Consider the following 21,120-nt stretch of genomic DNA (forward strand, 5'->3'; position numbering starts at 1 on the left):
GCTGACCTGGCTCTTCCTTTGGCCTTCTGGGGGCAGGAGCGGGTGGGGTCGTCTCCTGCTTAGGGACGGAAGGGTCACCACAGGACCACAGCACTGCAGGGCCGGAAGGGTTTTATTTCTGATGGCTGACCAATGCCCCTGGGAGTGTGTGGGGATGCATAGCACTGGGGACAACTGGGGGGCAGAGTGACAGTCTGAGGCTCTGTGTGGGGGTGGGAGTGACAGTGGGTCCAGGGTCCAGGGCAGGCTGTGTCCAGTCACGGCAGCTGGGGAAGTAGAGGCAGTCACCCCAGGGCTGGCCCTACAGTGCGGTGACATGGAGGCCCTGGCCTCCAGCGGCCCCAGAGCTGTCGTCCCAGGCCGCGCTGCCAGCAAAGGCATGCAGATCGCTCAGCAGGGCCTCGGCACTGCCCGCTGCGCCCTCTAGCCCCTGGGAGCCGAGGCCCAGGCCCCCTTTGGCATCACCGTCACGGTCATGTGCTTCCTGCTTGGGCTCTGGCTCCTGCTGTAGGCTGGACCGCTCGCTACACCGCTGCTCCTTGTCCTGGGGTTTAGCCTCCTCCTGGCCACCATCCCAGTAGTAGTCGTCTGCGTCCTGCTCCTCCTCCTGCCTCTCTGGGTCTTCATCTGGCGACCCCAGCTCAGCCCGGGCCTGGAGCCAGCGGCCCGGCGGGCTGGCCCAGAGCAAACGGCGGGTGTGGTCCCATAGTGCGGCGCCCAGGCGGGCCGGGTGGTAGTAGCCCCCCGAGTCACGACTGAGGCGGCGCCAGGCCAGGGCCAGGCCAGTGGCCAGTAGTAGGAGCAGCAGCAGCAGCAGGATAACAGTGACAGAGCTGGAGCCCGCACTGTCCTTGGCACCACCTGACCCCAGGACCCCTGGCAGGGCCAGCAGTGTCCCGAGCCCTAGGGCGCAGGACAGGTCCTGTGGGGAGACAGGCAGGGGCTCGTCACCTGGACTGGGGGCCGGGCCGTGGCAGGCTGAATGACTGGGACTTTAGTTGCCTTTGGGGCAAATGGGGACAGTCACGCAGAAAGCCCGTCTTTACTCAGTCCATAAAGCCCTGGCCCTGTGAGAGCTGGCGACCTCCCTCCCTCCCACTGCACCTTAGAAGCCTGCTTGAGCAGTGAGGGCCCTCTGCCTAGAATGTTCCATCCCGCCTCCCCTTCCCCTAGCCACATGCTCACTTGCTTACCTTAGCTCAGAGTTCCTCCACGAGGTCTAACCTGACCTGCGTCCCCACGCTGACCTTACCCCGAAGCCCAGCCCAGCCCAGCCCTACTTTCCTTCCTCTGCCATTCCTAACCCAGTAGATAACACTGCTTGGTGATTAGGTTTATTGTCTTAACTCCTCCACCAGAATCAGCTGCAGGAAGACAGGGATCTTTTTGGTTCAAGCACCTAAACAATTCCTGGAACACAGTAGGTGCTCAATAAATATTGGTTGACTGTCAAGAGTCTGCCCACTGTAGGGGGAGGGGAATGGAAAGGAGAGAGGGAGCCTGCGAGGCTGGTGCTGGGGATGGCTCTTCCTGAGCCTGGGATGGAGGAACCAACCCCAAGGCAAGTGTTGACCTCCCACTTGGTTAGGTCCCAGGAAGGGGGTCTGTGAGACTCTTCTTCCTCCCTCCCAGCCCCTCGGGACTGCCTCACTACTGCCCCAGCTGCAGTGTTTCCGTTCAGTTCAAGTCTGTGTCCCTGGGGGCCTCGGGCTGGGGGAGGCGGGTGCAGCTGCCAGAGGAAGCCTGCGGTTGGAACAAGGCAGGTGGGGGCGGGGGGGGGGGGAGGGGTGCCGAGGTACAAGCAAGACTCCCCTCACAGGCTGTCTGCCTAGGCTCCAGGGCTGCAAGTAGGGGCTGTGCCTGAGTCCCAGCTCAAGAGCACAGCAGGTGAGGGTCTATCCGGGGTCTTGAAGGGGGACTGGACCTGGAGTGTGGTGCTGGGGCCACATCCTGAGTCCCAGGGAGGCCCAGCTCTGAGATGAGGTGAGAGAAACGCTCAGCTTCTGTCCCATGCCCATCCTGGCCTCTGCCCCAACTGATGCTTTTGCCCTGGGCCCCAGGAAGGGGAATCCTTCCTTAGTTCCCAGGCCCAGACATTTCAGCCCTGACTTCCTGTTGCCCTCACCCCAAGGACCCAGCGGGCTCCAACACTCACCATCAGTCCGCGGGCCTCAGTGCTGGCTGCCCACCTCCAGCTCTGGCTGTGTGGAGGGAGAAGTGAGCTCTGGCGCGCAAATGCAGCCAGGGGTTACTTGAGCTTCCGCTTCCTGCCTATAACACTCCACCCAGCCCTCCGTGCCACAGGCCCCTGAGGGGCCCTGGGCCTCTGGGAATCACTCTGACCCACACCAGATCGTCACAGGTCTCACTGGGCAAGGGTAGGGTTCTGGGGCCTGTTACCAAGCCTCCAAAAAGAGGAACTGGGCACCCAGCTCAAAGCAGGACGTGGGCCTAGAGGTTTCCACGTCTCCTGCCTCAGTTTCCCTACGTGGCAGAGTTCAGCGACACTATGACTGGGGGATACTCGTGGCCCCCAGAGCTTTCTCACAGGCCTCATCTGTCCCCATTTCCAGACTTCCTTTCCCAGCCCCACCCTTGCAGCAGAATGGCAAACCTGGCTTTTAGAAAGCGAATTTTATTTGGATGAAAATATAGAGCCCTTCCTCCCACTCCTCTGGGAGGGAGCAGGGGGCTGGGGTGGGGGTGGGGAGATGGTCCCTCAGAGTATAAGTCTGCCTTGGTACAAAAATGCTCCACAGTAACAAAGCCAAAGCCAGGTGGCTCCTGCCTGGCCTACAAGTGGGTCAGGATGTGGACTGGCCCCTGAACCTGCCCCAGAGGCCCTCAGCAGGGGGGCAGTGTGACCTGCCAGCAGAGGCTGAGTGAGAAGGGGGTGGGGTGCGGGGAGTGGCATCCATTGGGTCTGTGGTCCTTCCTATGCGTCCCCATTCTCCATGCGGCCCAGCTGCTCCTCCAGGCGGCCAATGCGCTCCCCTTGCTCTTTGACCAGCGCTCTTAGTGCCCGCAGCTCCTGCATCACCTCCTCCAGCTTCCCAGCTTCCTGCAGTGACATGGGGGGCCGTCAGGGTCATGGAGCTGCAGCCCTCCCCAAATCTACTTCCAGGTAAGGCAATGGCCTGAGGCGCAGAGACGGGCAGCAAATGGTTCAGGCACACACAGCACACCAGGGCTTCCCAACACCACCCCAGACTGCAGGGCACATACCACAGCTCTGGGGATGCTGCTGCTGGAGGTGGTCGTATTGGTGGAGGCAGCAGGTGTGGAGGCCCCGGGGCGAGCAGAGCCAGGGCCCACAGCAGGCCGACTGTCAGATAACACGTTGCGCCGGCTGACCTTCAGGTCCCGGTGTTTGCTGGGCACGTAGGCCTCCCGCAGGGAGATGAGGATGGGGTCGGCGTCCCGTCCGCTCACCCACTCCTCTGCCTCCAGGGCTGCCTCAGGCCCGGCTGTGTCAGGGTACAAATCATCCTGGAAGAGGTCCGACTGGGCGGGGGGTGGAGGGTTCTGGATCAGCTGGGGGCCCACTGTCAGGGTCCCCTCATCTGGGACCTAGGTGACTACCTCCTCATCACTCTCCAGGCCTGCACTCTGTTGCCCTGTCACCCCATCCTCTAACAGTCTGGTCCCAAGTCACCTTTCTGAGCCCAAATCTGTCCCTTCACTTCACTTCTGGACACCGCTGACAGCTCCCTCTGAAGCCTTCCCTAACCTTCCTAAGCAGGGCCAGCTATGGGGCCTGGGGGGATTCTGGGAGCCATTGCTGTGCCCAGGGACTGAGTGCCCGGGACAACCCCTCAGCCTTGTTCACAGCTTGGCTCCCTGGACGTGCTTGGCACAGTGAATGGTGCATTCAACAAATGCTGGCTAGTAAGAACCCAGCACGTCCAAGGCTCTTGGCTGGGCATCCGAGGCCCAGCCATATGTGGCCTGATCTCATGGGGGCCTCCACTGCAGCCAGACTCCTGTCCCTCTCTCCATTCCCAACTCTGTGCCCCTCACCTAGCCTACTGCCCACCACTGGAGGGCCCTGCCCCAGCCGTGTTGTCAGTTCAGCCTCCTACAGGGAGACCTCCGTAGCTGTCTCCTGTGGCTCATCCAGGGCAGCGCCTCAGCTCACACTGCGTCTTATCCCCAGCTTACCCCCTGCCCAGAACAGCCCAACACCTGGGGACACGCTGGTATTTGTCCAGCCCAGCCCACAGCCCACAGCCATACTTAGCCATGTCCCATTCATAGGCCTCACCCGGTCACCCCTGACTGGCCTGTGTGCTAGAGAACGGATGGACAGGGGAACTGGGTGGCCTCACCTTTCTTGGCACAGTCATGACAATGGGCTCACACTTGCGCTCATGCAGTTTGTAGAACCTGGGAAAGGGAGGGGAGGGAGGAGCCGTGGGTGGAACCTCCCCCTACCTGCTCTCCTGCCCCCTCTACTCTCCACTTCCAGTCCTCACTCAGCCCCTCCCATACTGACTCCTTGGTAATCTGGGTGCCACTGCCTGGGCCCTGCCCCCAGGCACCCCCATAGCCGCTGCCTCGGTGCCCTCTCACCTTGCGATCTCGCACTTGCTGACCTCCAGGCCCCTCTTGGGCATGAAGCCCATACCCCTCTGGGGCTCTTTGCTGGTGAATGTGTTCAGGAAGTGGATGTAGGGGGACTCATCTGTGATCTCAAAGTACCGGATGCTGGAGTCGCCCTATGGGGCAGATAGGGGCAGGTTTAAGAGCTCAGACATCCCTCTTCCCTGCCCCACCAGCCCTGCCCAGCCCCACCTTGCCGCAGACGTAGACCACGTTGGTGTCAGAGTCGTAAAAGGGCAGCAGGGCCCCGTTGCTCGAGTCCAGCTCCTGCAGGGCCATGGGTTCCTCGAGGTTTTCCTGGCACGTGGGGTAGGGAGTAGTCAGGCCAGACCAGACCCTCCGTCTCCCCTCACTGTCTCAACCTTCTATCAGGACTGCCTCAGCCAGCCTCACATGCCAGCCGGCATTGCCCCTACCAAGCTGGTGGGTTCTCGCCCACCTCTAAACCTTTGGCCATGCGGTGTGCCCTGTCAGGCCCTCCTGGCTCCCCTCTGCTCGCAGAGTCCCACTTTCCCAGCCTATTCCAGGCCTTTCGACTACGTCTAGGCCACTGAGCAACAGCTGAGAGTCCCCACCACATGGAAGCTGGGGGAGTCAGGGGCCCCTGAAGGTCACAATACAGAAGTGTAGGGCTGTGGACACAGCACTTCAGGGGAAGGGCTGGGAGGCTTCCTGGAGGAGGGGGCCTCTGCACTGGGCCTCGAAGGGCAGCTCAGTGGGAACAGGCAAGCAAAGGAGGGATGGGCCTTTCAGTTGGTAAGAACACCGTGGACAAAGACTCCTAGGTAGACAGAGGCAGTGGGGGAGGCTAGCGAGCAGGCGGCAGGGAGAGGAGAGGTTGCCGAAGCTCCAGATCGTGACAGCCTCAGTTGCCAGGCTGAGAATGTGGGAACCACAGGTCTCCACAGGGTGACCTCTACCCTCCTCACTCAGGGTGGAGACTAAGTCTGGAGCCTGCCCCCTCAGGCCGGCCACAGCCACTCACCGGGTCCCAGAGTGCCAGCTGCCGCTCGCTCATGCGGCTGAAGCCTGTAGTGAACACCTTGCCATCTGCCAGGAAGATGGCCCGCATTGGCCGGGCCCCCTCGTGAGCCTTTTCCCGTTCCTGTCAGGGGTCAGAGTGGTCAGTGCAGTGCCCCAATAGAGTCCCTTGCCCTGTCCACTGCCATCCTCGCCCTCCAGGGCCACGTACTGCCACCAGGGTGCCCCGGCGGGGGTCGATGATGCGCACGCTCTTGTCCTTGCACGCGGAGCAGAAAAGGCTGCCATTTCGGTTCCAGCTGACGTTGTAGATGAGGTCAGGGTGCAGGCTGTCCAGGCGGTACAGCTCCTCCGCCGTGCCCACATTCCAGATGAGCACCACATTGTCACAGCCTACCAGGTGGGGGTCCATCAGCCCACCAGCCTCCCTTTGACCACCCTCCTGGGGCCAGACCTCCTAGCCTCTCTACTGCTATGGGCCTCAGCTTTCCCATCTGTCAAATGGGCCTGGGAAAGGATGTGGGAGGTTCCAGAGCTGTACATGGAGAGGGGTGGGGGCGCGGTGCAGACCTGCACTGAGCAGCACGTTGCGGGCCGTTGGGTGCCAGGTGACGATGCCCACTCGCTTGGTGTGCCCCTCCAGCACCACCACCGGGTCTGTCAGTGGGGAGGTCAGCCCGTTCTCTGGGATCTGCCACACCTGTGGGAGGGTGAGGCTGCCAGCTGAGGCCTCTGCTTGGCCCTGTTTCCAGCGACCTCGAACCACACCTGCAATCTAGGCCCCACCAGAGCCCCACGCCTCACCATGACTGTGCAGTCCTCTGAGCCGCTGGCGATGACTTCGTCGTTGTGGGGACACCAGTCGATGTCTAGGACAGGTCCCGTGTGTCCACACACCGTCGGGTAGGCCTTGTCAATGCGGCCCATCTGCAGGCATGAGGGGGGCAATCAAGGGGGACCCAAGGCCCCCAAACTCCACCCCTCCCAGAGCTTCAGTCTTCCCCTCCATGGAGTGGGAATGATGCACCTGGCCTGGCCCACTGGGCGCCCAGATGTGACTCTGCCTCTTCCTGGCTCACCTCTGCCTCCTGGGCATCACCAGGTGAGCAGGAAGTATTGGTGGCCTCTGACTCTGACTCCGTGGCAATAAAAGGCTTTATCTGTGCTAACACCTTTCGGGCAGTAAATCTGGATTATGACACCTGCCCAGCAGTGTGGGGATGGGCAAGACATGGGAGTGAGTGACAGGCCTGGCAGGAGTGGCCAAGGCCACCTCCACTCCTTCCGCCAGCCCTGACGGGCCCCACCTTGCTTAGGGGGAGCACCAGGAAGGCACCCCCACCGCTGGCTTCCACAATCACCGCCAGGAACTTGGGATTGACTGCGCAGAAGGTGCTGTCCCAGGTGACACGGGACACTCGAATGTCCTCATAGCACTGGTCATTCTTGACCGGCTGCCCAAACACATGCCGGAATTTGCTCTGCCGAACCACTTTTCGGAAGGACATGTCTGCAAATGGAGAGGCCTGGTCAGCTTCCCACCCAGCCCAATGACCCCCAACCTCCCAGGGCTACCTGGAAGGAAGGGGGGAGGATGCCTGGTCATTATAACCCGCCTCACTCTGTTTCCCCTTAGAGAATGGGGTCACAGGTGCAGACCCTGGCCGCCTCCCCGCCAGGGTGAATGGGGAAATGTCCACACTGCTGAGTCCTGAGGGGCATTGCAGGACTCTCCCTGGGTCCCCTCCTGGCTCTGGTATGTGTGTGAGGGGAGAAGGTGGGAGGGGCTGAAGCCAGAGCAAGCTTAGCTCCTCTGTGGGTCCCAGTTAGTTCCCACCAGGCTCCTTTTTGCCCAGGAACTGGAGGCTGGGTGATGAGGACCGACAGAGGAGGCAGGGACCGTCTCCGCTGTGTGGCCGCGCTAGGGCCCAGTCTGAGTCGCAGAAAATGTGCAATGCCTACAGGAATGTGCAAGGAGCCCCAGGCCAGTCCAGGGGGCCTGGCAGGACTGGGCGGGGGTCCGGGCGCCGCTCACAGCCGCAGAGCATCCCAGAGCCGCATCGGAGCGGGGAGCCCAACTTCCAGGGACCCCGGCCCAGTAGGGGAGAGGCTGTGTAACCAAGGGGAGTTGGGACTGAGGGTGGGGCGCCACGGAAGGGAAGGGCTCCTCAGACTCGCGACCCACCACCCCGACCCCCGGGGGCTCCGTCCCCGCAGCCCCGCCCGTCCCGCGCCTGCACCCCCAGCCTCAGCCCGCCGCGCTCACCGGGGGCGCCGGGGACTGCGGCACCGGCCTCGGGCGGCTCCGGATCCCGGCCTCTGGGAAGCAGGAAGCGGGAATCAGGAAGTGACAGAGGAGCGGGGGGGTAGGGGGCGGGGGGCGGGGCGGGGGCTCGCGGGGGCGGGGCCGAGGTCACGCGCGGAGGGGCGGGGCGGGATGCTGCGAACTGAGCCTGGAAGCCCCGAGCGTGGGGGCGCCAGGGGCGCGGGGACAGAACCTGGGCGGGACCTGGGGAGCCCCGCCCCACAGACTCCTTAGTCCCTCTGGGGCAAACAGGCTGAGGCTGAAGTAGCAACACGGGTAGGGCTGGGGCTCGAGGGCCCGCCGATGCAGGCTACAGCCTCGCCTTAGACCCTTGCCCTGATCCTCATGGTGGCATCTTCAGGAGTCGTCAGGAGTCGGTGTCGCCCCGCTCTCCCAATCCCCCACCTCAATGCATACGTTAGGGTTCCCCAGTCCACCCCTGACTTCAAAATACATTAACTACTCCTGACAGTCCACGTATGAATGTGCCTTTTTTTTTTTTCAAGCAGGGCGCAGCTCAAGGTGGCTCGTGTGGGGATCGAATCCGCAACCTTGGTGCTACCAGCACCACGCTCTAAACAACTGAGCTAACCGGCCACCCCTGTGCCTCATTTTAAGTTACAAAAGTACACACTGTTGGTTAACAAGGTAAATAAAACAGTGACGTTTTAAGGAGCGAGTGGAAGGGCCCCAGCCAACCAATTCTTCCCTACCAACACCCCTGAGTCCTGCTGGGCCTCCTCCTTATTTGAAGTAGAAATGGGGCCATGACCCCTGGGTCCCTCACACCTTCCAGGCTTTCCTTGATCTACCATCTCCCACCGAGACAGGGAGCTCAGTCCGCAGAACTCTCCCTCCCTCTAGCCAGCTCCGGTGACAGGAAAGGCTTAAGTGTCCCTGTAGGTCTCACAGGCAGTCTGCCCCTTCCACCTGGGGCTGGTGTCCCTCGGGCACTAGCCACCTCCCTCCTTCCTTCTCTGAGCATCTACTGACCTGGGTGACCAAGGGGTGATGGGTGATGTCCCTTTCTCAGGAAGAGAGGGGTGCAAGGAAGGGGACTAGCTTTCTTGGGCTGCGCAAAGTCCCCTGTATGTCCCAGGTGGGCTGGGGCTTGCGCCCCCTCATTCCTCTCACCACACCCTGTTGAGGAAACAGCTCAGAAAAGGGGTGCCTGCTTCAGGTCATCCTTCCAGGACTCAGTCTCCATTTGTTTGGTTCCAGAGTCCTTGCTTTCCCCACTGCCCCATAAACCCTGGGACAGGAATGTGGGTAGCTTGGAAGAGGGAAGGCAGCCATAAAAACTCCCTCTCATTGTGTCTAAAGCCCAAAACTGATCCCCTACTCTGGACCCTCCCTTGGCTCCTGGAAGCCACACTTGAAATAACATCCACAGTGACTGCCCACCCCCACCCACTGCCTGTCTGACCTCTCCCTGCCCTCCCTCGTTACCTACTACTGTCCTTTCCTTGCATGTGGCCTTGTGACACTGACCCTGCTATCCCTGAAACGCACCACCTTCCTTCCTACTTCAGGGCCTTGGCATATCTTGTCCCCTCCATCTGGAAACTCTTCCCCCAGATCTTGTTAAGTCTCCATCCCTCATTACTCCAGGTCTCTGTTCAAATGTCACCTCCTCTGAGGACACTTCCTGAGCACCCCACCCCCCATCACTCTGGCCCTTACTTGGCCCCCCGCATCTCAATCACTACCTGGTGTTACCTTCTATAATTATTTGTGTATTTGGTTTTTGTCTGCCTCACTCGTGAGGGTATCAGCAAACTGAGGATAGCACTTTGTCTCATTTCCCACTGGATCCCAGCACTCAGAACAAGAAGACCTAGCATGCAGTATGTACTCAATTAATGTGCATTGAATGAATGAATGAACAGCAGCCCCAAATATTGAATTGAAAAATATTCATGTTCACAACTCTCAAAATCAATGTCTGGTCCCCCCATGAGGGAGAGGGAGGGGTATCTCTCACCTGGGGAACAACTGGGGGAGTCCTCCAGGAGGCAACAGGAGCCCAGCCCCATGGGGTGTGCTAGGGGTGAGGTTGAGGAGCTATGTAATGTCAGGGTGAGCTCCTGACATTCATCCCCTCTGGCCCTGGGTGTGCATGTTTTCTCCAACACAAGACCCTCCTCTGTAGGTTACCAGGAGAACTCATCTTTATCCCTCAAAACCCTTCATGGCACTGCTCTTTCTCCTGGGTAGCAGTCACCCATTATGGGTGGGATCCCCTTGGAGACCTTGGAGGTAGGGATGGCCCCCTCTCCAAGAGGCAGGGGTTGGAGTATGGACCAGAGTTGAAGGCAAGTGGCTGGCACTGAGGTTTCAGTCCCTGATCTGCCTGCCGTGTTGAAAGGCTTTGGGACTCCTTGAAAAGGCTAGGAGAAGGGGAGGGGCTCTGCAGAGTGCCCCAAGGGGGACATAAGTCCAGATCTTATCCTCAGGGAGTGTGCACTGCAACAAGGTGGGGGAATGTGAAAGCATTTCTGGTGGAGGAGGAGGCAGTGTGGTGAAGGGGACAATGCCTGGTGGGCAGGATGGCTGGCCCATGCGCCAGTGCTGGCCCTAGGCCTGGGTGAGGCCTGGAGGTGCCCACTGATATAATCAAAGGAATGGCTAACAGTTATTAAGCATTTACTCTGTGCCAGACAAGGATCTAAGCACTTCATAGGGATTAACACTCCCAGGAAATGGGAGCCATTATGACCCCAATTTACAGGTGAGGAAACTGAGTCCCAAAGAGGCCAAAAGCCTTGCTAAAGATCACATAGCTGCTGAGTGGAGGAGCCAGGATTCAAACAACCCGTGGGGGCACCAGAGGCCACGTCCTTAAACCCACCCACGTGTCTCCAAAATGGGAGGCTGTCTGGAAAGTTACGTAACAAGTACTTGCTGAACGAATGAGTTCAACCAGTTTGTGCCTGTCCAGAAATCTCTCTCCCACCAGCTCCTGTGTCCACAATTCCATCACTAGGAAGTGCTATGATTATGCTGCTAGTAGTAGTACCACCCAGGGTGCTTTGGTCCTCGGGCACAGTAAATGATCACAACAGACAACCTTGTAAGGAGAATGTTATCACCCCATTTTACAGAGGAGAAAACTGAGGCAAAGAGGAAGCTAGGAACCAGAACCCAGATCTGACTGCATCACTCCAGACTGCAGAGCCTGCTGCCTTTTTGAAATGCAATCACCACTGGGAAGAGTAAAGGTCACAATGCTGAGCTAATGGGAAAGGATTGGGCGGGGGAGCGGTGAAAAGGGGCAAGAGGGCATAGTTTTGGAACACTAGGGGTTGAGAAAAAGCTGGGAGGGGCGGGTGCCAGAAGAGAGTGATGGGTGTGAAAGGGAAGTGGGGTGGGGTCAGAAAATAGATCTTCAGCACTTCCTAGTTTTTCTTGCAGTGTCTGTAAGTTGAGAGGGAAGAGATTGGCTCTGCCCCAGAGACGCTGTGTGACCTCTGGGGACGTGTGCCCTTTCTGGAGCCCCTGGTCCTCAAAGCTCTCTGCTTGGACATACTCTCATCTCTGGTAGGCCCAGGGCACTCTGTACCTGCAGCTCCCATCACGGTGGGCGGGGGGCAGGTAGACATTCGTTGAACCCTTAAATGGAGCAGACCTTGAAGTCCTCTGGAGCCGCCCATGTCACAGAGGCGGACCCATGCTCTCTGAGGCCATCTGGGTGTCTGCGATCCAGAACTGCTTAAGGGCACAGCTGATCTGCCCCGAAGCTCACAGGATCCCAGATACTCAGGCCCGGTGATGGTGCCTCCTTCCATCCGTCCCCAGTCCCTGCAGGGACAACTCTGAACGCCAGTGAAGGAAGAACATCTGCTCTCTGTGCCCCTACTGTGTGCCACAGGATCTTGCTAGGTGCCTCACACACTTTCTCATTTAATCCTCACAAAGGCAGATGAAACGAGCTCAAGGTGAAGCGGCTTGGGCAAGGTCACCCAGAACTGGATTTGAATCCAAGCTTGGCAGCTATTGCCTCTTCTCCTGCCGCCTTGTTGAGGGAAGTCCTTCCCCAGCTTCACAACTTGTGGGCTCCTAGGGCCCGGACTCCCGCTGGCTCCTGAATGCCTCCCTCCTCTGCAGGGACTTCCTCCTTTGGCCTCCTAGTGCCCAGGTTAGAGAATGGAACAGGGAAGAGGGGAGGGAGGGAAGGATGGAAGGGAGTCTGATCCAGCCCTGGGAAGTCCCCTGCTGTCTTTCTCCTGTAGGACCCAGGCTAAGGGGAAAACTGTCAGTGCGAGCTGGGGTTATTAGAGGACAGAGCCCAGGATCTCATCAGCTGTGACAGCTCAGGGAGCTGATGGGCCACTGTGTGATGAGGGCAAGCATGAAAGAGCTTGGTGGGACCCGGACAGGGACGTGACGCTCACAACAAATTGTCTGGGACTTTTGGCCACTTCATTCTTACTTCCCCAAGTCCTCCTGCCAGGCCCAAGGGGCTTGGTGGGGGTTTTTCCATGATGACGTCTTCTGCAGTGCCCGTCCTCTCTGACTGGCTGGTTCTTCCATCTCCCTCTTGTTCCCCCACTGCCCTGGTGGGCCTGGGCTTTCCTGGACCCTCATGTGAGGCCTGCGCCGGGAGCCGCCTCTGAGAGGGCACCGCTGGGGCTTCCTCCCTCAGAGGCAGCAGGCGTGTCTGGGTTCTCAGGGACCTCTGGGGTGGGATCCATGGATGGGGAAGAGGAGGCTTCATGATCGGGACTGGGGTCTGAGCTGGCAGCAGGTCCAGGGGCCTGGGCCTCAGGGCTGTCCTGTGGCTGGGTCACAGAGTCCATCTGTGGCTGGGCCCCACAGCTCTCCTGTGGCGGGGTCACAGAGTCCAACTGTGGCTGGGCCTCAGGGCTCTCCTGTGGCTGGGCCATGGAGTTCACCTGAGGCTGGATGACAGAATCTGCCTGTGACTGGGCCACGGAATCCAACCGTGGCTGGGCTGTGGGGTTTGTAGGGGGCTGTGTCATGATGTTTTCCTGTGGCTGGGTCTCAGCAGTTGGCTCTGGCAGAGTCTGCCCCAGAGAGTCCACCTGGGTTTGTGGCTCGGCCGGCGTGAAGCTGCCTGGCCGTTCCTCACAGAGTGCTGCCGCGAAGGAGGAGAGCATCGTGTGCGCCAGGGCCCGGAGGTCGGCGCTGGCCAGGAGGCAGAGGAAGGGACTGAGGCAGCTGTTGAGCAGGATCAGGTAGTCAGAGTAGACCAGCGCCTCCCAGAGCAGATAGCCCGGGTAGATGTCCCACAGGAAGGCCAGGTACAGCAGCTGCGCCAGCTGGTAGGGCAGCCGCAGGATCACGTAGGCTGACAAAATGGTCTTGGCCACACGGGCAAAGCCACGGCAGGCTGTGGGCCTCGGCTGGCGGCAGCAGGAGGTCCTGCAGGTGGCAGCCTGGGTGAGCACGTGGCAGACAAGCAGCAGGAGGAAAGACAGGAAGCCCCCCAGGATTTCCAGCATCCTCAGTGGCAGCTCCTCGCTGTCCCAGAAGTCCAGGCAGATGACTAGGTCGTACCACCAGACGACGGCCTCGGGGAAGACCAGCCAGGGCACACTGAACAGCGTGGCCAGCACCCAGACCCCGGCGCAGACCCAGAGGGGCAGGCGGATTGGGCGGTGCCCAGGGTACCAGCGTGGGCAGAGTGCAAGCAGGCAGCGGTCCAGGCTGAGGGCTGCCAGCAGGAAGAGGCCAGAGGAGTAGGACACACCCCACAGGAAGTAGTAGAAGCGGCAGGCTGCCGTCCCCAGAGGCCAGTGCCCCCCATGCTGGATCTCCAGGATCTGGAAGACAGCTGCCGCCAGGAACAAAAAGTCAGAGAGGGCCAGGCTGAGCAGGAGCAGAGCCAGCCGCGTGCCCGCTCCCTGCCGGGCCTGCAAGCCAGCCAACCATGCCATGAGCCCATTGGCTGGCAGCCCCAGGAGCAGCAGGACCACCAGGAAGACCGTGTCCCAGACACCCTGCGGGTAGTAGTCTTCGTCGTCCAGCTCTGTGCGGGGTCTGAGGCCAGCGACACCCAGGTTGGCTTCCATAGCGGTGTCCATCTGAGGTCCCCAGTGTACCACTGGACATGGAGTGGGCACCTGGTAAATCAATGAAGACTTGAATGACGGTATGAGAGAGAGGGCTGAGCATCTCCAGGCGAGTCACTGTTCCTCTCTGCGCCATCATCATGACCTGCTGGGTAGTTACCCTGTGCCAGGGACTTTACTACATTAGCTCTCTTGGTCCTCATGCAACCCATTTTGCAGGTGAGGAGAGGAAGGTTCAGAGGATCAGTGACTTGCCCAAGGTCAGAGATAGGAAGGGAGGCGCCAGCCCTCGAACTCTGATCTCACCGTTCTGCCACACAGAACCCCAGTAGGCCCAAGTAGGCTAAGTCAGAGACTTTTGAACATATTTTTAAAGCCGGTGAATCTTTTCTTTAAATAAAATATTATACTGGAGCTCCTATGAACGAAAAGGGGGTGCTCAGATGAAGGGAAGGGAGAGCTCCTCCAAGGTCCCAGGGAACACAGTTTGAAAACCACTTGGTCAGATCATTGCAGGCCCCTCCGTGTCTGGTATCCTGGGGTTCAAGTGTTGAAAATTCCAAGAAGGGAGGGCTCAGGTCATGGGCACAGGAATCCCCAGGGGACAGGGAATCTGGGGCCGAGGAGGCCCCTCCTTACAGTGAGTACAAGTCATATCCTCGGGGTGAGGTCTATAGCTCAGGGACTGGGGCCAGGAGGGCTATCCTGGGAGCAACTTGAGTCTTTCCATCGTCCTCCAGCCCCACTGTGGCCCTCTCCCCAGTCTCACAGCTCAGGGAGAAGGTGGCCCCACCTGTCCTCTGCGGCTACTGAACAGAGAAGGGGGCTCGGCAGTGTGATGAGAATGAGTGTGGCCGCTACCCCTCACTTCTCTTGCTGGTGGAGTGAGTTTCCCTCTAGGGACAGAGAAAGCGCTGATGGCAGTGCACAGTGAGGGGAGGAAGCAGAGTCCCCAGAAAGGCTGGATCCGGCCTGTGGCCCACAGCTCCAGCCATTTGGCCTTTAGCCCGGTGGCCTCCCGCGTCCCCCCAGGGCTCTTCCTCAGGCAGACCCCACTTTGTAAGCTCCAGCCCCTACTGGATTAGAGCCCTGGGCTCCCCGGGTGACCGCTGAAGCTTGGCTTACCTGTGAGACGCAGGCTGCTGGCCGGAAGGAGCAGGGCGTGCCTACCTGCCCAGCGATCCAGCCGTCCGTCCGCAGGGCCCCACGCCGGGGCCTGCTGCATGGCGCCCGGCGGCACTAAGGCGGCCGGCATGAAACCCAAGCTGAGAGGACATCAATCATTCATGGGGCTGCTTGCTGGGAAACCCTAACCCCCGTCCAGTAGGGCCAAGTGACCAGCCAGGCCCCCCAATCCTCAAAAATGCCAGATGGCTGAAACCCCCTCACCCTGGGCCCCCCCAGGTCAGTGCAGGCTCTGGGTCCCTTCAGGATCCACCTCCTCTCACTTCACCCCATGCCGCTCAGTCTGGCATTCAAGACCTCTGTGATCTGGCCTGTCTTCCTCAATTTCACATATCCTCTGATCCAGCCAGGAAGTCACCCATGAGGCCGCTGTGGGCAACTCTTTCTATCCTTGTTCACCTCCCAGCCTTTGCCCACATTCTTCCTCCTGCCCGAGATGCCTTCCCTTGTCCTCTCTTAGCTAAGTCCTGCCCATGTCACACAACTGGGTTGAGTCCGCCACTCTTCAGCAATATTGCCCCCATTTAATAGATGAGACAACTGAGGCTTAGAGAAGTGAATTTGCTGGGTCTTCCAGTTCATAAATGGCAGAGCTGGAGTCCGTAGCTCACTGCAGCCACTGTGTCCTCATGCCCCTTGCTGCTGAGGACAGTGCTCTTGACGCATCTGGGGCAGAGGGCCTGGATTAGGGCCTGTGCTGCCGGCCTCACTTACCCTAATCCCCCTCAGGGCCCAATCCCAGGCCATCAGCTCTCCGGGTGCATAAGCAGATTTATGGGTCCTGAGAGCCAAGGGTGCTCCCTGGTGCTGCATTTCTGAGCCTTGTCTCCCCTCTCCACATGGCCACAGAACAGGTAAGCGGGCACCATGGACCAGACCCAGCCCCTCGCCCCCAGAAGCCCTCTGTGGGGGTTGTGGCTCCCACGAGTGGTGCTGAGGGGCAACCCTTGACCAGGAGGAGGAGCAAGAGGGAGAAGGGGCTCCGAGGGTCCCAGAAAGGTGCTGGCAACTCTTGGGAACAGACCCCCATCCAGGGCCCTGAGGCTCCAGGGAGCAGCAAGAACCCCTCCAAGCCAGGAGAAGGTCAGGAGGAGGCAGCCCCTGTGCCAGCCTCTCGTCGGCGCCAGTCCCACCGGCACTGTCCCGCTCCCCACCACGCTGCTCAGAAGATATATGGGCCCCTGCTCAACCGCATCTTCGGGAAGGTCAGGTGGGGCCTGGGAGACCCGAGGGTGGGGGTGGGGACTCATGACCTCAGGCCCAGCCCACCCTGCCCTTAGAACTCAGGCCTCCTGCCACTTCTGCTCTAGATTCTAGAGCCTGGTTTGTGGGGCAGGGTTACTGGAGTTTGGGGAAGGGCAGCTCTTGGACAGCTCTGGGCAGTGTGGGTGGAGCTAGACCTTAAACCCAGGCTTCCTTGAACGCTCAGCGCCCCAGGAGCAGAAAGGGAAGTGGTCTCTTTTTCTGGGGTCCACTGGACTTCAGTTGCTTTCTCCTACCCTTGTGGGACTGGCCGAGCCCAGGCCAGTGTGGGCGGGGGCTGGAGGAGGAAGGATGGCCAGCGCCCTGGCTGGCCCTGGGGACATGCTGGACTATGCTCGTGCAGGACCGCGAACTGGGCCCGGAGGAGCTGGATGGTGAGTGAGCCTGGCTTGTGGCAGCGTGTGGGAGGTGCCCCCGAGCCTGGAGCGGAGCCTAACCTCCCTCCCCTGCAGAGCTTCATGCTGCCTTTGAGGAGTTTGACACTGACCATGATGGCTACATTGGCTACCGGGATCTGGGCACCTGCATGAGGACACTGGGCTACATGCCCACGGAAATGGAGCTCATCGAGGTCTCACAGCACGTCAAAATGCGAAGTCAGTGCCTGAGCCCCCGCGCTCCCGGGATGGCTCTGGGAGTGCAGCACGGGTGATGGGAGACAGGGAGATGACAGTTTCCAGGGCAGTTTGACAGTTTGACATTGCCCCCGTCAGATGCAGGGCTGGGGGTAGGGTAGGGGGAAGGAGCAGGCTAAGGAAGGCACTGGGGATCCGAGAGAGGCTCTTGGGGCTTATTTCGGACTCAGGTTGAGGAACCTCGCCCCAACCTTGTGAGAAAGTGTTCCCTGCTTGTACTAGCCAACTTGCTCTCTGTCTCTGTCACTCTTTCTGAGGCTCCTGAAAAGAGCCTCCTGAGGTTCAGGGAGGCCTAGCGTGACAGAACCCTGGCCTTCCTTGTGATTAGATGTCAGATGGGCACGTACTGTGTGATTATCCTTAGCTGATTTGTCAAATATCAGATTCCCTTGGTTCTAGGACACCTGCCTTTGTTTTCTCTTTACAGTTTCAAAATGGGGTGTGATTTACAATTGATGTGAACATTTTGTGTCATGCTTCTTTTTCTTTCCCCAAAGCTGTTATTTGATTACTGAACTTTTTTATAATTGATGGCATCTTAGAACCGAGGGACGGCATGGGTCCACTTCTTTCAGGGCATTTATTGCTGCCCACGGGGTCCATGCATGTGACAGTCATGAACTCCAACCCCAATAGCACCCCAGGAGTAGATGCTCCTGTCGCCAGCCTAGGATGAGGAATGCGGTTTAGTCGGTCACCCAAGGCCACTCAGCAGCAGCAGCAGCAGCGGAGCCAGCATTGCACCCGGGGCTGTCTGGGTCCAAAGCCTGAGCTCTTTCCCCCACACCTGGGTGCTTCACTGAGCGTACCCCCAGCTGAAAGTGGGGCTCCTGTTTCCTAACCCCCTGCGGGCATGGATGCGGGGTGTTCCTTCCTGGATGCAGAGTTGGGGAGGGGCTGACCCTCGCGCTGTCCCTTCTTGGGCCCCAGCCCTCCGTTGTGACACTCTGTCTGGCTCCGCAGTGGGTGGCCGCGTGGACTTTGAGGAATTTGTGGAACTGATGGGCCCAAAGCTGAAGGAGGAGACGGCGCACATGTTGGGGGTGCGAGAGCTGTACATCGCCTTTCGCGAGGTGTGGGGCGAGGCCTGGTGTGGGAGATGGGTGGGCGGCTGCAGAGCATCCTTGCTGGCCTCCCTTCCAGGCCAGGGGAGCCTTAGCCTCTGGAGGCCCAGAGCCCTGCAGACGGTGGGACAGGGCCAGGGAATGGTGGGAGGGGGTTTGGCTGACCCTATCTGGGGGATCCACCCCTGGAGACTTCCTGGTGTGGGTGGGGGGTTGGCGGTTTAGACCATTGAAGGCCGGGGGGGGGGGGGGTGTCCAAGCACAGCACGTGCTAAGGTGGAGATGGTGCCACCGCGGTGGGAGGGGCTGAGCTCCGCTGGGATCCTAGTTTGACAGGGACAGGGATGGACGAATCACAGTGGCAGAGCTGCGACAGGCAGCACCGGCTTTGCTGGGGGAGCCTCTGGTGGGCCCTGAATTGGAGGAGATGCTCAGAGATGTGGACCTCAATGGGGACGGCGCTGTGGACTTCGAGGGTGAGCCTCCTTCCCAGGCAACCCCCAACCCCAGCCTTCCAGCTCCCAGGTGGAGCCCAGCATCTGGGATCCCCAACCTGGACTATCACAAGCTCCATCCTCTTCTCTCCCGCAGAGTTTGTGATGATGCTTTCCACCCACTGAGGCTCCAGAAGGGAGACTGCATTGCCCCTCTGGCCCCAGACTAGCAGGGTTCATGCTGCATACCCTCCCAACAAGGCCCCAGGATGGGAGAGACCAGGCTTCTTCTGCCCCTGACAACACCTGGCTGGAGAGTTGGCTTGTGATGTCACCTGCCCACCCTCATCTTCACCTCCCTCCCATCCAAGCTGCCCGGAGAAAACCTGCCCATCACTCCCCAGTGTGAGCAAGGTTTGGCTCTCTCCAGCCCCTTGGGAGGTAGGGAGCTCCCTGGCACTGGCAGCATTCAAAGATGGGGCAGTTTTGGGAGTTGATTAAGAGGGCGACTGGATGTCTCCCACGACTTATGTGTAGAAATTAAAAAAAAAAAAACACACGCTGAATTTGAAAGAAAGAAAGGGATGACCTAGGTACCAAAGACAAAGAGGGAGCTCCAAGCTGGATGATGGTGGGGAGCAGACACAGTGGAGGCTTCAGACCTGCAGGTTTAAGAGCCTGGGCTCTGACACCAGGAGTGACAAAAGACCTGTAAGAGGGTGGGGAGCAAGACATGACCCTGAGTACATTCCAGGGTCTCAAGGGGTACCCTGTTCTTGGAAAGGGAACCAAAATATAACTCCACCTACCAGCCTGAGGAATTGGCAAGGATACAGCTATCCAGGGCCTTGAGTGATAAAAGTTACCCTAGAGAACCAAAAACTCAGGCCTGCACATCAAGCAAGAGTGAGATCTATCTCCATGGTATGAAAAGCTGGAGAAATAAGAAAAACCTGTTGAGAAGGGCACTCTTTCAAACCAGGGCACATGGGACTTACACACACACACACACACACACACACACACACACACCCCTGTCACTTCTGAAGATGAACTCATGACAAACAAATCACAAATCACATAAGGAAATAAGTCACTCTGAGAGAGAGTAGGCAGATGCAACAAACAGGAGAATTGGCACCCCAAAGTGTAAATAATAGAACCATCTAAAAGAGACCATAAAGTAAACGCAAAAAAAAAAAAAAAAAAAAAAAAGAATGACATAAAAGAAGAAAGAGAGACCAAGGATGGTATTAAAATTGAACAGGGAGATTAAAAAAAAAGTAGCACAACGCAACTTCTAAAAATAAAGGAAATAGCCATTGGAATGAAAAATATCCATGGATAATTTAAACAGCAGATTAGAAATAATGTAAGAGAAGATTAATAAACTGGAAGCTATTATCTGAGAAATCACCCATAAGGTAGCAATGAGGGATAAAAAGATGGAAAATATTAAAGGGTAGTTAAAAGTCATTAGGATTCTCAGAAGGAGAAAATATAGAGAATGGACATGAGGCCATATTTAAAGAGATGATGGCAAAAATTTTCCCCAAAGACGTCCATAAAGACAAGTGCCCAGACTGAAGGGGCACGTTGGAGCCAGAGAAAGATAAATAAAAATAAATGTATATCTAGATGCATCCCAGTGAAACTGCAGAATACAAAAGGAAAGTGAAAGGGTTTCCCACACAGTCTTGTTGAAAGGATGGCTTCAGTAAGAAGGAAATTCAATCCAGAATGAAGTCAGAGTATGTACTAAATAATAGTCAGGAAAGAAACCAGTAAGCACATTGGTAGATCTAAAGAAGCATTTACTGTAAAAAAAAAAAAAAAATTAATTTGGGGGATTTTAAAAATAAGTAGGGACTAAAATAATAGACAAAAACAAAATGAAGGTAGGAGGGGTTGCTTTAGACATACTGAAATCTTTTTTTCTTGTTTTTCCTAGAGGATGATAGATGAGTCGATTAACTTTAGACTTTTAAAAACTATTTAAGGGTAACTACTAATATAATATAAATAGAGAGACTATTCCATTTAATAGTGAAATCAATAGAAGAAGAAAAGGGGGAAGTGAAGAATTCTTGGTTAAGCCAGTAGAAGGCTGGCAAAGACGGGGAAAAAGCAAAGAAAAGCAAAGGCCATAGAAAACATTAAAACAGAAGGTAGAAGTAATCCTAAAAAAACCAAAAATTACAATAAATATAAACAGATTAAGTTTTTCAGTTAAAAGTCTGAGTCTCAGTCCCCGAAGAAAGTATCAATATTAGATAGGGTGCCTTGTGAGTGACAGAGACGCAAAATAATACCTTAAACTGAATAGAACTTTATTTCCCCCACAGGAAGTCTTAGGTTCTTAGGTGAAATCCAGCTGTACGGTCTTCAGGGACCCAGGCTCCTTCTACTGTATTCTCTGCCATTCCTAGAGTATGCCCACATTTTTTTTTGTTTTCCAGGAGGCAGGATGGAGGCAGGAACAAAGGAGAAAGGGGGCAAAGAGCATGAGCCACATAATCATACCCCATTGGCAGGGCTCCTTGCCTGGCACACCTAGCTGCAAAGGATGCTAGGAAATGCAATCCTTATTTTGGGTCGCCATGTGCCCAGTGAAAA

At 57.8% G+C, this 21,120-nt stretch overlaps 4 protein-coding genes across 4 annotated transcripts; 1 reads left to right on the forward strand and 3 right to left on the reverse strand.

Annotated features, from left to right (window-relative positions):
- Positions 1 to 94: 94 nt before the first annotated feature.
- Positions 95 to 2,297, reverse strand: PTPRCAP (protein tyrosine phosphatase receptor type C associated protein). Its single transcript, XM_019737753.3, has 2 exons — positions 2,156 to 2,297; positions 95 to 922 (listed from the first exon to the last, which is right to left on the reverse strand). Exons 1-2 carry the CDS (start codon positions 2,156 to 2,158, stop codon positions 302 to 304), a joined length of 624 nt encoding a protein of 207 aa, XP_019593312.2. The 5' UTR covers positions 2,159 to 2,297; the 3' UTR covers positions 95 to 301.
- Positions 2,298 to 2,619: 322 nt separating this feature from the next.
- CORO1B (coronin 1B) lies at positions 2,620 to 7,954 on the reverse strand. Its single transcript, XM_074336764.2, has 11 exons — positions 7,850 to 7,954; positions 6,891 to 7,093; positions 6,388 to 6,510; positions 6,154 to 6,283; positions 5,795 to 5,976; positions 5,588 to 5,707; positions 4,795 to 4,899; positions 4,573 to 4,718; positions 4,329 to 4,386; positions 3,226 to 3,504; positions 2,620 to 3,061 (listed from the first exon to the last, which is right to left on the reverse strand). The coding sequence occupies exons 2-11, from the start codon at positions 7,089 to 7,091 to the stop codon at positions 2,936 to 2,938; spliced, it is 1,470 nt and encodes a 489-aa protein (XP_074192865.1). The 5' UTR covers positions 7,092 to 7,093; positions 7,850 to 7,954; the 3' UTR covers positions 2,620 to 2,935.
- A 1,891-nt stretch (positions 7,955 to 9,845) lies between these two features.
- GPR152 (G protein-coupled receptor 152) lies at positions 9,846 to 15,381 on the reverse strand. Its single transcript, XM_074336779.2, has 2 exons — positions 15,049 to 15,381; positions 9,846 to 13,974 (listed from the first exon to the last, which is right to left on the reverse strand). The coding sequence occupies exon 2, from the start codon at positions 13,933 to 13,935 to the stop codon at positions 12,472 to 12,474; it is 1,464 nt and encodes a 487-aa protein (XP_074192880.1). The 5' UTR covers positions 13,936 to 13,974; positions 15,049 to 15,381; the 3' UTR covers positions 9,846 to 12,471.
- A 197-nt stretch (positions 15,382 to 15,578) lies between these two features.
- Positions 15,579 to 18,874, forward strand: CABP4 (calcium binding protein 4). The gene is made up of 6 exons (XM_019737591.3): positions 15,579 to 16,313; positions 16,715 to 16,745; positions 16,824 to 16,967; positions 17,970 to 18,079; positions 18,399 to 18,546; positions 18,662 to 18,874. Exons 1-6 carry the CDS (start codon positions 15,948 to 15,950, stop codon positions 18,688 to 18,690), a joined length of 828 nt encoding a protein of 275 aa, XP_019593150.1. The 5' UTR covers positions 15,579 to 15,947; the 3' UTR covers positions 18,691 to 18,874.
- Positions 18,875 to 21,120: the final 2,246 nt, after the last annotated feature.

The sequence above is a fragment of the Rhinolophus sinicus genome, chromosome 14 (genome assembly GCF_057876585.1).
Source record: "Rhinolophus sinicus isolate RSI-liver-muscle chromosome 14, RSI-T2T, whole genome shotgun sequence".
Taxonomy (NCBI): domain Eukaryota; kingdom Metazoa; phylum Chordata; class Mammalia; order Chiroptera; family Rhinolophidae; genus Rhinolophus; species Rhinolophus sinicus.

Bases quoted from the DNA above. Each gene is read 5' to 3' on its own strand.
- CORO1B (XM_074336764.2), bottom strand. From the start codon at position 7,091: ATGTCCTTCCGAAAAGTGGTTCGGCAGAGCAAATTCCGGCATGTGTTT. The intron at 5,708-5,794 runs GTACGTGGCCCT...GACCCCTGACAG, and splicing joins GCCGGGGCACCCTGGTGGCA to GAACGGGAAAAGGCTCACGA. The intron at 4,387-4,572 runs GTGAGAGGGCAC...TCCCTTTCCCAG, and splicing joins AGCAAGTGCGAGATCGCAAG to GTTCTACAAACTGCATGAGC.
- GPR152 (XM_074336779.2), bottom strand. From the start codon at position 13,935: ATGGACACCGCTATGGAAGCCAACCTGGGTGTCGCTGGCCTCAGACCC.
- CABP4 (XM_019737591.3), top strand. From the start codon at position 15,948: ATGGCCACAGAACAGGTAAGCGGGCACCATGGACCAGACCCAGCCCCT. The intron at 16,314-16,714 runs GTCAGGTGGGGC...ATGCTCGTGCAG, and splicing joins TCAACCGCATCTTCGGGAAG to GACCGCGAACTGGGCCCGGA. The intron at 18,547-18,661 runs GTGAGCCTCCTT...TCTCTCCCGCAG, and splicing joins CGGCGCTGTGGACTTCGAGG to AGTTTGTGATGATGCTTTCC.